General features: G+C 49.2%; 1 protein-coding gene across 1 annotated transcript; it reads right to left on the minus strand.

The window, feature by feature from the left end:
• Positions 1–6,161: 6,161 nt before the first annotated feature.
• LOC308489922 (kallikrein-14-like) lies at positions 6,162–9,969 on the minus strand (the record flags this gene model as incomplete). The annotated part of the gene is made up of 5 exons (XM_081031537.1): positions 6,162–6,314; positions 6,786–6,922; positions 7,104–7,357; positions 9,028–9,199; positions 9,930–9,969. 5 exons carry the CDS (start codon positions 9,967–9,969, stop codon positions 6,162–6,164), a joined length of 756 nt encoding a protein of 251 aa, XP_080887663.1.
• Positions 9,970–14,045: the final 4,076 nt, after the last annotated feature.

The following is a 14,045-nucleotide window of genomic DNA, read 5'->3' on the forward strand; positions in this document are numbered from 1 at the left end:
GTATTAAGGATGTTAGCCCAAGTCATCATCTTTCCCGTATAGCAACGACATACCACTTTTTACCCATCAGAACAGCAAAATCTAGAAAGGTCAGTCTTGCCACCTACCTGCATCTGTGCCCACATCCTCTGATTACTCTTCTATTTCTATAGACAAACAGTCTGCACCTCCATTTAAGATAAATGCCTCCACTCGTGCCTGGTATCTCATCCCCTCATGTCTCCTCGAGGACGTTGTTTCAGCCAGCAGTTCTCTGCTCTCTCGTCTGCACCATCGTGTTTTTTCTCCCCCAGTGAGCAGTCCCATTAACATACAAACATGTTACGATTTCTACGTTCCATTAAAAGGAAATCAAAAAACCAAAACCTTCTCTCAGCCTTCATGTTCTTCTGGCCCATTTTTTCTTCACCTTGACTGCTGTTCTCTAAAAAGTTGGCTGCACTCACTGTCCGCAATTCCTCCTGTTCTCTTGGGAGCCCACTCCATGCAGTTTTCTCCATCACTCCTCCACCAACTATGCCCCTGTAAAGGGCATCAATAGCTTCCATGTTGCGAAACCCGTAGCCAGCTTCTTAGGCTTCATCTTACTTGAGTTATCAGCAGCATTTAACAAGTGGATCACTCCCTGTTCCTTCAAAGGGTTTCTTCCCTTGGCTTCTGGGACACTACACGCTCCTCATCTTCCTCATAACTCACTGGGTGCTCCTCATCCGTGTCTGGTGCTGTTTGCGCCCCATCTCCCCAATGTCTACATGGTGGAACATCTCAGGACTCAGCACTTGGTCTTCTGTCCTCTGTCTATACTTACTCCCTAGGTGATCTCATCTGGTCCTGTGGCTTTAAATACCATCCACACACTGCTGACTCCTAAATTTATGTCTCCAGCCGACCTCGCTCTAGAACTTTACACTTACCATCCAACTGCCTACTTCATATCTCCATGTTCTGAACCAAGCTCCTGACCTTCGCCCCTCTCACATTCCAAACAGGCTCCTCTTGCAGTCTTGGTTTTCTCAGTAGATAGACTCGCCATCCTTCCATTCCTTAGCCAAAACCTTACTCTTGCCCTTGAATTCCTTTTCTCACATCACACATCCATTTTGTTACCAAACCCCATCAGCTTTACCTTCAAAGTAGATCCAGAATGCGACCATTTCTCAACATCTTCCATCCTTGCCACCCTGGTCCCTCCCAACCACCATCATCTCTCATCTGGATTATTGCAAGTTTCCGATCTGGTCTCCCTGTTTCTGTCCTTGTCCGCCTACACTCTATTTGCGACATAGCAGCCAGGGCGACCTTTTAAAAAATAAATCAGGGCAGGTCACTCTTCTCAAAATCTTGCAGTGCCTTCCATCTCATTCAGAGTGAAAGTGGAACTTTCTTATGGTGGCCTACAAGGCTCTAGACCATCTGGTCCCAAGAGTCCTCTGATGTCATCTATCCTCTACTCTTCTCCTGCCCCTCTCATGCCAGGCATACTCCCCTCTCAGGGCTTTCATACCTGCTGTTCCTGCTATGGGCACCCTCTTCCAAATCAGATGTCTGCATGGTTTCTTCCATTCTTGCCATCCTCTCCATGAAGATTTCCTTGACTACTGTAGTTGGGTATTCACAAGACAGGTTCGATCACTCGAAGGACACGCAGAACTCAGAAAGCTGCTATACTCACGGTTTTGGTTTATTACAGTGAAAGGATACAGATTAACACGAACAAAGGAAAAACAGCCCACAGGGCAGAGTCCAGGAGAGACCAGGTGCAAGCTTCCTGTTGTCCTTTCCCAGAGTAGTCATGCAGATAGTACTTAATTCTCCCAGTAATGATGTGTGACAACACGTAGAGAGTATTGCCCACCAGGGGAGCTCACCTGAGCTTTGGTGTCTAGGTATTTTATTGGGTGTTGGTCATGTAGGCACAGCTATCTGCTTTCCTGGCTGACCTTATTTTCCAGCCCCTCCAGAGATCAAACTGATACAACATGCCCTGAGGCCTCCACCAGAAGTCACCTTATTAGGATAGACTATTTGGCAAAGTCTAACACCACCAGGTAAACAAAGACAGGATATTCCAGGGGCTTAGTTGTTATCTCCCAGAAACCAGGCAAGGGCCAAACCTTTTTAGTAGTATGCAGGGCTTGGACAGCCCAGGCCTGCTGAGTTAACCTTTTGTTGCACAACCACCCACTTAAAATTGCAAACCTTCTCTGTAATCCTCTATCCCCTTACTCTGCTGTACTTTTCTCCATGGCGCTTACTCCCACCTGTAATGCTTTATGTTTTACTTACTTGTTTCTTGCCTGACTCTCCTCTAGACGTGAGTCTTCAAAGGGCAGAAGTGTTTATCTGTTTTGTTCCTAGAACAGTACCTGGCATGTAATAGGATTCAATGAATATTTGTTGAATGAATGAATGAATAAACTACAGGCATTGTTGGGAGTGTGGGGGGATAGGAATCCTTACCTGGACAAAAACCTGCAGGTACTTGGTGAAATCGATTAAGAGTAGGCTTTTGGTCTATAAATATTCTAGAGACATCTTCTATAGATAGGTACATAAGGGGCATGCCCCCTATCAAAATTTATGACAGAGACCTTCACCTAGATAGGAATAGGGAGGGCCTGTGGGAGGAGCTCTCACATCCCAGTTGTTGAGAGAGCCCTACAGGACCAACTCTAGGTGTACAACATAGCTCTTCCGTTTTAACAGCCCCTCCCCTTAGCTTCCTTTGCCTGGCTATAAAGTACTTCCTCCATCTTCGTCCAGGCATGAACTTCCAGGAGGCTCGCTATGGCCATGCATACTGGACTGCAATTATTTTTTTCTAAATAAATATTTATTTTGATGACAGAATACCTAGTAGACTTTTGTTTATGGTTGACACCCCAAATAGTCATTGTACCATTGCTTGGGTAGCGGAGGGAACCGAGGTGTCCATCACTGGGAAACCGGGTCATTACCAAAGGAAGCGGAAGTATGCAATGGAGCGGTGCTTCTTAAACTTTAAAATGTACTGAATCCCATGGGGATCTTCTTACAATGCAGATTCTCGTTCAGATGGTCTAGAGTAGGGGTCCAAGTCTCTGACTTCTAATACGTTCCAGGTGGCAAGTGTAACCAAGGGATGGAGATTTAACATGTATTAAATTCAGCTAATCTTAATTTTAAAATGACCACTTGTGGCTAGTGACTTCCACATTAGACAGCACAGGCTGAGAAGACTCTGGCAGTTAGAAGCAATGAACTAGATAAGCAAACTGTATAATGGGTAGATTAACACAGTATATGTGGAATAAGGTCATCCATTTAATACTGCAACCTGACTCCTCACCCACACTCACTTTCCTTCGTACCCTATTTTATTAACCTAAAACGCTGTCGATGTAAGAGACTTCCAAACCTGTAAATAATTTGTATAACAGTTTATTTGAACCAAACTGATGACATATCCTGGGGAGCAAGATTTCAAATGCTTCACACAACAACAGTTTTGTAGTTTCGTTTACACATATGAAATTAAGGAGGGAACCTAAGGAAGGTGACATGGAACTGGGAAAAAAAAGCAAGGTGGGGATGGGGATGCAGGATAGTTAACAAGATTATGCATTTTCTTGAGGGTGGTCATGCCTGGAGGGGTATTACTCTGGCCTTTCAAAGGTGTATTATTGACCTGAATGCACAGGAACACTGGACAGGACTGGCTTAAAAACCTTTCACTAAAGATGCTACAGGCCTGGGGGGTTGGGGTGACTACCCACCATGACCCGCCCATTAGGAATTTAGGGTCAGATCACCGTGTGAGGTTACTTTCCAGAGAACCCCTTTGTCCACAATGCCATGGATTATATTTGTACTATTATTTTGTATACCAGGAAGAAAGAAAAAAGAGCTGTCGATTAAATTATGACATAATGCTAAGACACTATCAGTTAGTTGGAAGATGCCTCCCACTTTCAGAAATGTTAAAAATACGAGAGAAATGTGCATCTGAGAAACAATAAAACATGGTACTCAACCTCCACAATTGGGAGTAGGGGTTGGAAATCAGATTAAAGTAATCTTTAAACTACTTTTCCTTGGCTTTACAGAAGAATGCAGACCAAGAATTACAGCATAGGCTGTATCTTCATCTCACTGGGGGCCTGAAGCTACCTAAGTACTCAGCTGCTTTTCTTCCCTTTCCCCCAGAGCTTGTACGGCTGCCACATATGGGCACCACAGTAAGCCTGTATCATCTTGACTGAACGTGTAGCCTCCATTTCCCAGAAATGTTTTGAGCTGCTGCCATCATGCTACTCCCAGACCTGCCACCTCAGAATTCTCTGATCTTATGCTGCCCCCCACCACACAGCCAATGGACCCTTGTGAGGCCACACAGCATTCTACTCTATCTGAACTCGGCAGCCCCCAAGCACAGAGCTGTAAGATAGACACCACAATCATCAGGTTGTTCCCAGGCAGACCTGTCCAGTAGTGCCCTGGTAAGGCATCAACCACAGTTCTCAAATCAAAAGCAAAAAAACAAAACAAAACAAACAAACAAAAACCCTTATCTGTAGCATTTGCCAATTTCTATGATGTAAATACTCCCACGTGGGCTGATAACAACTTACCACTGGACACAGAGTTGGAAAGAGATGCTCACAGAAGCCCACAACTACAGATATAAAGCAATAGATATACATAACTTCAAGGCATAAATATTAGTAAGAAAGTAATTAGGAATTGATGACTTTTGAGTACTCATTGACTTTGTATTTAATATATCTTGTTTAATTGTGAGTTTATGTAATTTAATACTTAATAATAGCTATGTTTAGCAACCTGCTCTCAAAATTCCTGAAAATTTGCCAGTAGGCTTTTCTGAGCTGGCATGAACTGGCTCTGCCACCCGCACTGGGCCTACTGCCCAGCCCAAGTTTATTGACCTTTTTACTCATAAGGACTCTACTTTTAAATTCTGTTCATTGTTTCTTGTCTGTCACCGCCTGTTAGAATGTAAGCTCTGTGAGGGGAAGCGTTTAGTTTTCTCTGGCTGGTTCACAGCTCCACCTTCAGCACCTACATAGAACAATGCTTGGCATATGGTGGATGCCCAATAAACAGGCCAACGCGTGGCTCATAGTAGGTGCCTAATAAATATACCAAAGCCTGGTGCGTAGAAGATGCCCAATAAAATAGTCATGAAGGAATGAAAGTAAGAAAAAGAATGAGATTCATCACACAATGGTTTAGTGTAAGTTAGAAACAACACAATGTGACAACACACATTTTCCAAGGATGCATGGCATTTGAGGCCATTTGTGTCAGTGCCTGTGGGGAGGGAGGAGCCCAAGGCTGGGGATGAAAGGTGGAAAGAAAGCATAATGAGAGCAGGGCTCTGCCAGGACTTGAACTCCAGAGTGATTAGCTCAACTCTTCTCACCTGAGATCTGATTAGGACACAGAGGACTTGTCCATTTGCATACGGTATTCCAGGAAACAAGGTACATCTTTGCCCTCCCTGCCCTGGACCTCAGCAGTCCTTGCTCACAGGACCTGGACAGCAGGCCTGGAAGGGGCAGTCCTGCTCAGGGTCACACTGCAAGGCTGGGGGGTCTCCTTCTCCACACCAGATACAGTGGGTGGGGGAGGCAGCCCTCCATGGAACATGAATCCACTCTGCCATTGTCTGACATGGCCCCTCGCTGGGCACAACAGAGCCGCTGTGTGCATATCTGTTGGGTGAATTAAATGAACAGATGAATGGAATATAGGGTTATTCAACTTTTATTATCTTTCTGGTTTTTAGAGACACTAAAGAGTTTTGAGAATTGTCTTCTTTGGAATAGGTTTGCCAGTTCAGTGCCTTCGTGCTCCTGTCCTCTGTGCCTAAGGAGTCTTGAATAATGGCGGTGATGCTGCGGGGGTAAGGAGAGGACACCCGCAGGAACTGCTTTGGGAGAGGGGAGTTCTGAGCCGGGGTCAGGATCAGGATGCTGAGGGACCGGCCTGAGGGAGGAGGGGCCGGGGGCGGGGCCCCCTGGGTCTGAGGGAGGAGGGGCCGGGGGCGGGGCCCCCTGGGTCTGAGGGAGGAGGGGCCGGGGGCGGGGCCCCCTGGGTCTTGAGTGGAGAGAGCAGGTCTGGGGAAGCGCGTGGGCAGCGATGCTGTGTCACGCTGGCGATCATTTGCACTGCATGGTTTGCAAGATCCAGTCGTGGTACTTGCACAGGTTGGTGTAGACTCCAGGGTAGCCAGGCTGGGCACAGTGCTCCATCCCCCAGGACACAAGGCCCTGGAGCTGTCCTCTGCACACCAGGGGTCCCCCAGAGTCTCCCTGAGGGGGAAAGACAAATGGAGACACCCACAGACAGATGGCCAGAGCCATGGGTGTGGAGAAGCTGAGAGGTGGAGATGGGGCAGGGCATGGGCTGAAACCCCTCTGTGGACTCTGCAGGTGTGAGTCCCATGGTTGGGGTCACTTCCTTCCCTCTTCCTTGGTTCTTGCTGTCTCTGGATCTCATTGAGCCCCTCTTTGTTTTAACTCTGTCTTTAGAGAACTGTGTGTGTCTCATCTAATTCCACCAACTGCTCTAAGAGGTGTTACCTCTGCTTGACAGATGAAGAAACTGAGGCACAGAGGAGTTAGGTCCATTACAAGGGCTTACAGATAGGAGGCAACCTGGCTATTACAATCTCTCTCAGTCTCTGGGGGACCCCCACTGACTTTTATGCTCCTGAGATTCTTTTGTGCTGAAGTCTCAGCCCCAAACAACCCCTCTTCTCCTGCTCTCGCCCTGGGCCTCACCTGACAAGAGTCCTTCCCGCCTTGGGGGACCCCTGCACAGACCATGCCGTCAGTGATGGCTCCAGAATATGCCTTCTGACATTGCTGATCAGAGGCGATGCTGATGTTCACACATTGCAGAGAATTGGGGTACCTGGCTGGGGGGACACTGAGGGGTCATGATTCGGGTCTACCCTCCAACAGAACCCAGGAATGAGGGGACCCATCCCCCCCTCCCTCAGACCCAGGAGTCCAGGCCCCGGCCCCTCCTCCCTCAGACCCGGGAGTCCTGGCCCCCTCCTCCTCGCCCCTTCCTTTCCAGGATTCAGGTGTCCTCACCGATGGGGCTGGATGTGGTGCCCCAGCCCGATACACGGCAAGAAGTCCCTGGGCTGGCACAAGTCTGGGCCACAGTGATGGGCCTCACCGCCTTCCCCAGCCGAGCAGGCCGCTCCAGCCTCAGCAACATCAGGTCATTATCGTGGGTCCGGGAGTTGTACTGGGGGTGTGGTACCTGGCGAGCCACGCGCAGCACCTGCTCGGTGGCCTCCCGCCTCCTCAGGTTGTGCTTGCCCAGAGCTGCCCAGAGGATCCTGGCCCATGACACCCAAGAGTAGCACTGCTCACCATCTGATGTGGAGACCGTTCCCCATCCTCCGGCCCCATCCCTCTAACTGCAGGCTGAGCAGTTGCTGGCCTCCTGTGCCCTTTTCCATGGCCTGTGCCCTTTTCCTGGGCATTCTCTCCTGGCTCAGTCCCACCATCCTCCCCCTCTTCTCTTGAGCTGTGCTTGGGCTTCTGCCTTGGGTGTAGGGTGATGGTTGGGAGTTCTTAGCCAGTGCTGGATTCTGTGCTCTGTGTTCTGAGACTCTGGGCTATGGTTCTAAATCAGAATTGATATTCTGGATAGGGTCCAGGGAGGCTCTATCTTGGTTCTAGCCTGGCCTCTGGGTTCTAGACATTTTGAACTTTGGACTCTAAGCTAGGATCTGGATTCTAGATTGAGTCTGGATTGTGGCACACTTTCTAGATACTGGCTTGAGCTTTCAGTTTTAGGGTAGGCTGAGGGTTCCCTTTTGAGCTCTGTATTATGGCTTGACTCTGGGTTATAGATATTGATTTGAGCTTTTAATTTTTGGGTAGGCAGAAGATGCTATATTGAGCAATTGATTACAACCTGATCTATGGATTCTGGACACTGATAAGAGCTTCAGTTTCTAGGTTGAGTTCTGGGTTCTTGCTTAAGTTTTGGTTTGTGACCTGGGTTTTAGACAATGGTTTGAGCTCTGTATTCCAGTTAGGCTTAGGGTTCTAAATATTGGTCTAAGTTCTTGATTCTAGGTTGGGTTCTGTTTCAGAATAGGTTACAGGTCAGTCTGGGCTCTTGGTTCTAGACTCTGATCTGAGCTTGACCTCAGGCTGGGCTCTGGCTTCTAGATGGAGCTTCTAGATCCAAATTTCTAGATCCTGGATTGCATTCTGGGCTTCATATCTGGACACTAGGCTGAGTTCTACGCTCTAGGTTCTAAATCAGAATTCAGTTTTTGGCATTAGATCTGGTTTGTAGGCACTGGGTGAGCTCTCATCTGTAGCCTGGGTTCTAGGTTTAGGTCTAGAATCTTGGAGTTCTGTATGGGGCTTCAAATTATGGGCTGCATTTTGAGATTTTGACACTGGTTGACGTCTGGGTTCTAGGCTGCTCAAAGAGGTGCTCTAGACTACACTCTGAATTAACCATTGGCTCTAAAATGGACTACAGGTTCTGAGTCTATCCTACACACTCAACTGTATGTTCCAGTTGTAGGTGGGGTTCTGGATCTATGGCTGTACTGTAGGTCTGAACCAGACTCTGCATTCTAGGCGGTGTTCTGAGAGGGGTCCTGAGTTTCTGAATGTATTTGTGCCGTGTATTTCTGAATGTGCGCTGTGCCTCAAATTCAACCACCAATCTTCGTCTTAGTAGAGATTGGCTTCTGGGTGGATCTCCAGGTTATTCCTTTAGGTTCTAGGTTCAGTGTGGGACTCCAAGCTGGCTACAGGTTCTAAATCATCAACCTGCTTTCAGGATCTAAACTGAACTCAAGATTTATGGCTGCATTCCGTATTCTGAGGTGTATCTGTGGTGCTAGGCTCTTATCTAGACACCAAACCAGGGCCCAGCTATTACTTTGGATTCTGCACAGGGGTCCAGGTTCTCAGCTGAGTTATGGGGCTCCACATTAGAATTCACTTGGCCTAAGTAAAGGGGAGGGGGGTCACTCACATGCGGGCGCAGTGAGCAGCGGTGATGACCCACTGGTCTGACAGCAGGGCCCCTCCACAGAGGAAACGACGCATGGGACCTGCCAGCAGGGCTACCTGCCATGGCTGGGAGTGCTGGATGCATGTGTAGCCACCAATTATCTTGTTCTCTTCCCTTTGGCTCTGGGCCATGGCTAGGAACACGCAGGGTGGGGTGGGGTGGGGTGGGGAAAGCAGATGAACAAATGCTCTCCACCCCCCAGCAATCTAGGATGTCCAGCACCCACAACCCTCCTTTTCTTTACTTAACCCTTGAACCACCACTTTTCTGCCCCACCCAATATAATATGCCCAACATTTCCCGCATTACTGCCCCAACACAATAAGGAGTTTACTGACCCCCCTCCATTTTGACCCAGGGTCTTGTTATGTCTTCTGCCCTTGACTCCACTCTCCCACAAATACTTTCCATCATCACTTTTCATAATATGCCTTATTTCCCCCAATTAATTCTTCTCCTACAAGGAGCTCCCTATCCCGTTCCCAAACTTCCCACTCAGTGGGCCCCCTTAGAATCCTCTGTGTCACCCCCCACTCACTCCATCTTCCCGACCACGCTCCTGCCAGGAGCCCACCACCATATCATCACCCCACCACCATGTCTGACAACATGCCGTCTTTCCCTGTATTTGTTCTTTCCTAACACAATTGAGGAGCACTCTGAGACCCCCCCCCCCCCGTTTCATATGACCCTCGTGATCTCCTAATATCTCCATCAGCCGTGTTCCTCAGCCACGATCCCAAACTACCCCCTACTCCTTCTCACCAGGCCACCCATGAGCATCCTGAGTCCCCAGGGTCCTTCCCCATCTCCCCTCAGCATCTCCAGGGGACTTCCTACCGCAGACCCCGCTGCTATCTTACCTACAGCCAGGATCTGAAGTGCTGTTAGCAGGAGGAACATTCTGGGGACTGGGGGTCGGGTTCTGGCAAAGACAGACAGGAAGTGAGACAGAAGAAGGAGGCTGTGAGAGACCCAGGGGTCAAGGGACAGAGACAGCAAGAGCTTCTCACACAGACGTGAAGACCCTTAGAGACATGGACACAGGACAGAGTAGAGGCCAAAGGGACGGCCTGGGGGTCCTTGGTGGCTGGAGGGAGGATGCTGAGCAAGGCTCAGTTCCGGCCTGATGTCTTCCTGTGTGGAGGAAGTAGGGTTGGTGTCTTACTTTCCTGTCACTCTGTGGAGGCTTTTTATCCCTGGTTTGGGCAGCTGGCCCTGCCTCCCCCCCCGCCCCCCGCCCTTCTCCTGACATTTTTTTTAATTGCTTAGTTCCCATTCCAAGACTCCCTGGTACCATCTCCTCCCTCCCCTCTCTGGCCAGAGAAGCAGCCACGGTAGTTAATGAGAACCCGTCCAGCAGGGATGGTGTTATAATCTGGGAGGGACCCAAGGAGGGGGACCCCAGGGCAGGGTGGATGGGGTGGCAGGGGCTCAGAGGAAGGTGCTGGGAGGGGCTGAGAGAGGGAGGGACAGAAGCACAAACAGAGGCTGGAAATGTGAGAGAAGTAACATATGAAGGTGGAGAGTCAGTGAAAGGGTAAGAGAAATAGAGGCCCAGAGAGAACTGTCAAAGGCAGAACAGAGAGATGGAGGACAGAGGAGGCAGGTGGAAAAAGACAAGACGGGGTGGGAGGCACAGAGACAGAGAAATTCACGGAGAGATGAGTATGGAAAAACAGAGAGAAGAGCAGAAAAATAGGGAAGGAAGTGAAGATAGAAGAGAAATAGACACAAAGAAAAAGAGAAAAGAGGCAGAAGTGCCCCCGTACCCCAAACATACACGAGCAGACTAATAGCACTAATGACTGAAGGAAGGAAAGGGGGATACAATGGATGAGAGAGGACGACAAAGACTAGGACAAGCCAGATGAAAGTGGGGAGATATGGGAGCGACGGAGGAAAGCCAGGGGATGGGGACGTGGCAGAGACGGAGAGGCAGAGAGGGAAGGTGACAGCAGCAGAGAAAGAGAGGCATGGGGCAGGGATGGGAAACCAGCCGGAAGCACCTGGTCCTGGGCATCCTGTCTCCCAGGCTTTGTAACTTTGTGGTCCTCAAAGTCCTGAAGGGGAGGGGAGCAGGGGCCCAGCAGGGGAGAACTGGTCTCCCCAACTCAGGATTTGCAGAGGGGTCGAGAGACAGAAGGGGACAGGTATCCAGAGAGAGGGGGACAGGGACCTAGTGAGAGAGGGGACAAGAGCCTGAGAGGGGAATAGAGACCCAGAGAGAACAGGAGAGACGGAGCAGTGAGATGGGAAAGGGTGCCAGGAAGCTCAAGGTGGGGCCCTGGGTTTGGGGGGCCCATTCTAACTTGGGGCAGTGCCTATGCCCTCAGTCCCTCCCCCAGCCTCTTAAACTCCCTAATGACTGCAATTTGTCTCTGGCCTGAGCAGCCCCTCCCAGGACCACCACGCGGTGACTCAGGAGGCTGCACTCTCCCTGCCTCATTGGCCCAGGTTTGGTTCCCAAACCACTTTCCTCCCCTGTCTGCCTGGGCTGTCTGCACCTGGGGACTCACTCTGTGCTTCTGAGTCCAAATGCCCACCTGGCCCCTGTGCCTTTTCTGCTTCGCATGAGCTGGTTCTGCTGAGGAGCTGAAGGCCCTGTCTCAGACCTTGGGGACCCAGAAGGCCGAGACGCTATGCTAAACCCCAGGACCCCCTTTGTAGAGAAAGAATTCTATGAGCACATACTGCTGGGTGGCTCAAGGGGGCTGTGATAAGGGATCATTCCAGATCTATGCATGGGATAAAAGTACATAGAAACACACACACACACACAGGCAAACAGATGTGTGTAAGCAATGGACTCGGAATAAGACCTGTGGTCTAGTCTATTTAACAGCACGGTCGCCTTGTTGATTTCCTGGGTCTGATGTTGGACCACAGTTAACTAGACGTCACCATCAGAGTTGCTGGGTAGAGGTACACAGGACGCTGTGTACTACTTGTGCAACTTCCTGAGAACCCACTGCATCTATAACAATTTCAGAATAAAATTTTCAGACAACAAATAACAATTTTCAGACAACAAAACAGAATCTCCTGGTAAACACAGGTCCCCTGCCCCTCTGTTTGAGCAGAAAGCTCCAATGGGGATCCTTCACTGAGCTGGGAGGCCTCAGTAAACACGAGGTCTCCATCTTCCTAAAAAGAACACTGTGCTCACACAGAAGTCCTCACGAGCCCATGGCAGCTGAGAAGAAGGCTGGGGATACAGCTACATGGAAGGCTCAGCAACTGCCTCTTCGCTGCCCACCCCAGCCTTCAAGCCCCTGCAGTGACTCTCCCAGCTTACTCATCCCCTTCCCACCAGACTGAAGTCTGCTCCCCACTCCACCCCCCAGCTTAGTACAGTGTTGTTTGCCATGACATGGGTGTTCCATAGCTATCTGATGAATGAATGAATGACTGAACATATGACCACAGGCCTTGTCTTCAAGGAGCACACAGTCTGGTGGGAAAGGCCAATAGGCTAGCAGGAAAGTCAGTCTGGTGTGATATGTGCTCTGACGGGTCTGATGGAGCCCCAGGAGTGGGGAAAGTGTTCCTGAAGCACGGGATCCCTAAGTGGGGGCCTGTGGATGAGTAGGAGTTCGCTAGGGGAATGATTGGAAAATACTGAGGGTGGGAGGGAAGGAAGTGACTGACTTTGAGTAGAGACATTAGGACAGGAGGATGGTGACCAAGGTCAGAGTGCTGGAGGGAGACGTGGCCGGGAGAAGCAGAGGCCCAATGGTGAGTCTGAGTAGGGAAGAGAAGAGCCCTTAGGGTCCCCACTGGAGACCTAGGTCTGGAGCTTAGAAGAGCTGTCTGGGTAGAGACAGCAGTGAGGTGTTACCAGCACAGATGGCACAGAAGGCGGAGCTGGTGGAACCTGCCTCAGGAGGCTGTATAGAGTGAGAAGACCGGGGCGTCGGCCTGGGACCCCCAGGAAAGCCTCCAGTATAGGGGGTGGGAAAAGGCTGCTCTGGGAGTTCAGGAGGCTGAAAAGGAGTGATATAAGAACTAGAAGGAAACCAGGAGAGGGTGGTTTGGGGGAAGTTAAGGTAGCTTCTTAAGGAGGAAGTGGCATGGGAATCAGACACAGCTGGTCTGTTCAAAACTTAAAAGAAATTAATTTGCTTTTTTATTGTAAAATATACATAACATAAAATTTATTGTTTTAACCATTTTTAAGTGTGCAGTTCAGTGGCATTAGGTGCGTTCACACTGTTATGTAACCATCAACACCATCCCCTTCCCAAACGTTTCCATCTTCCCCAAACTGAAACTCTGTCCCCATTAAACACTGACTCCTCCTTCCTGATAAGCACTGTTCTGTTTCCTGTCTCTATGAATCTGACGACTCTAGGTGCCTCACCTAAATGGAATCATACAATATGTGGCCCTTTGTGTCTGGCTTCACTTAGCACAATGTCTGCCAGGTTCATCTGTGTTACAGCACATGTCAGAATTCCCTTCCCTTTGAAGGCTGAATTATATTCCATTTTATGGATATGCCCCATTCTGTTTGCAAGTTCTTTATGTGGGTTAGCGTCTTTCCTTCCTCCTTCTCTCCATCCCTTCCTCGCTCTCTCTACCTGCCTTCCTTCACTCTCCCTCCTTTCATTCAACAAATATTTATTGAGTGCCTACTATGTACCAGTTATGGTTCTAATCATTGGAGATACAGCAAAGAACCAAATACACAGCAATCCCTGCCCACTGATGCTTACATTCTGGAAAGAGAGGCAACCAAGAGAGAGAAAGTTAAATAAATACGATATATAATATTACAAGTTATGACTGCGATGAAAAATGAAAAAACAGGGAGGAGGATAGGGTTAGGGAAATCCTGACTGAGGTGATCTTTGAGCAATGGTCTAGAGGTGGTTGGGGAGTGAATCTTAGGGATCTCTGGGGGAAGACTGTCCCAGACAGAGGGAGCAGCAAGTGCAAAGGCCCTGAGGTGGGAGGAGGCTTAGTGTATCTGGGGA

This window comes from Rhinolophus hipposideros (genome assembly GCF_964194185.1).
Source record: "Rhinolophus hipposideros genome assembly, chromosome: 21".
Taxonomy (NCBI): domain Eukaryota; kingdom Metazoa; phylum Chordata; class Mammalia; order Chiroptera; family Rhinolophidae; genus Rhinolophus; species Rhinolophus hipposideros.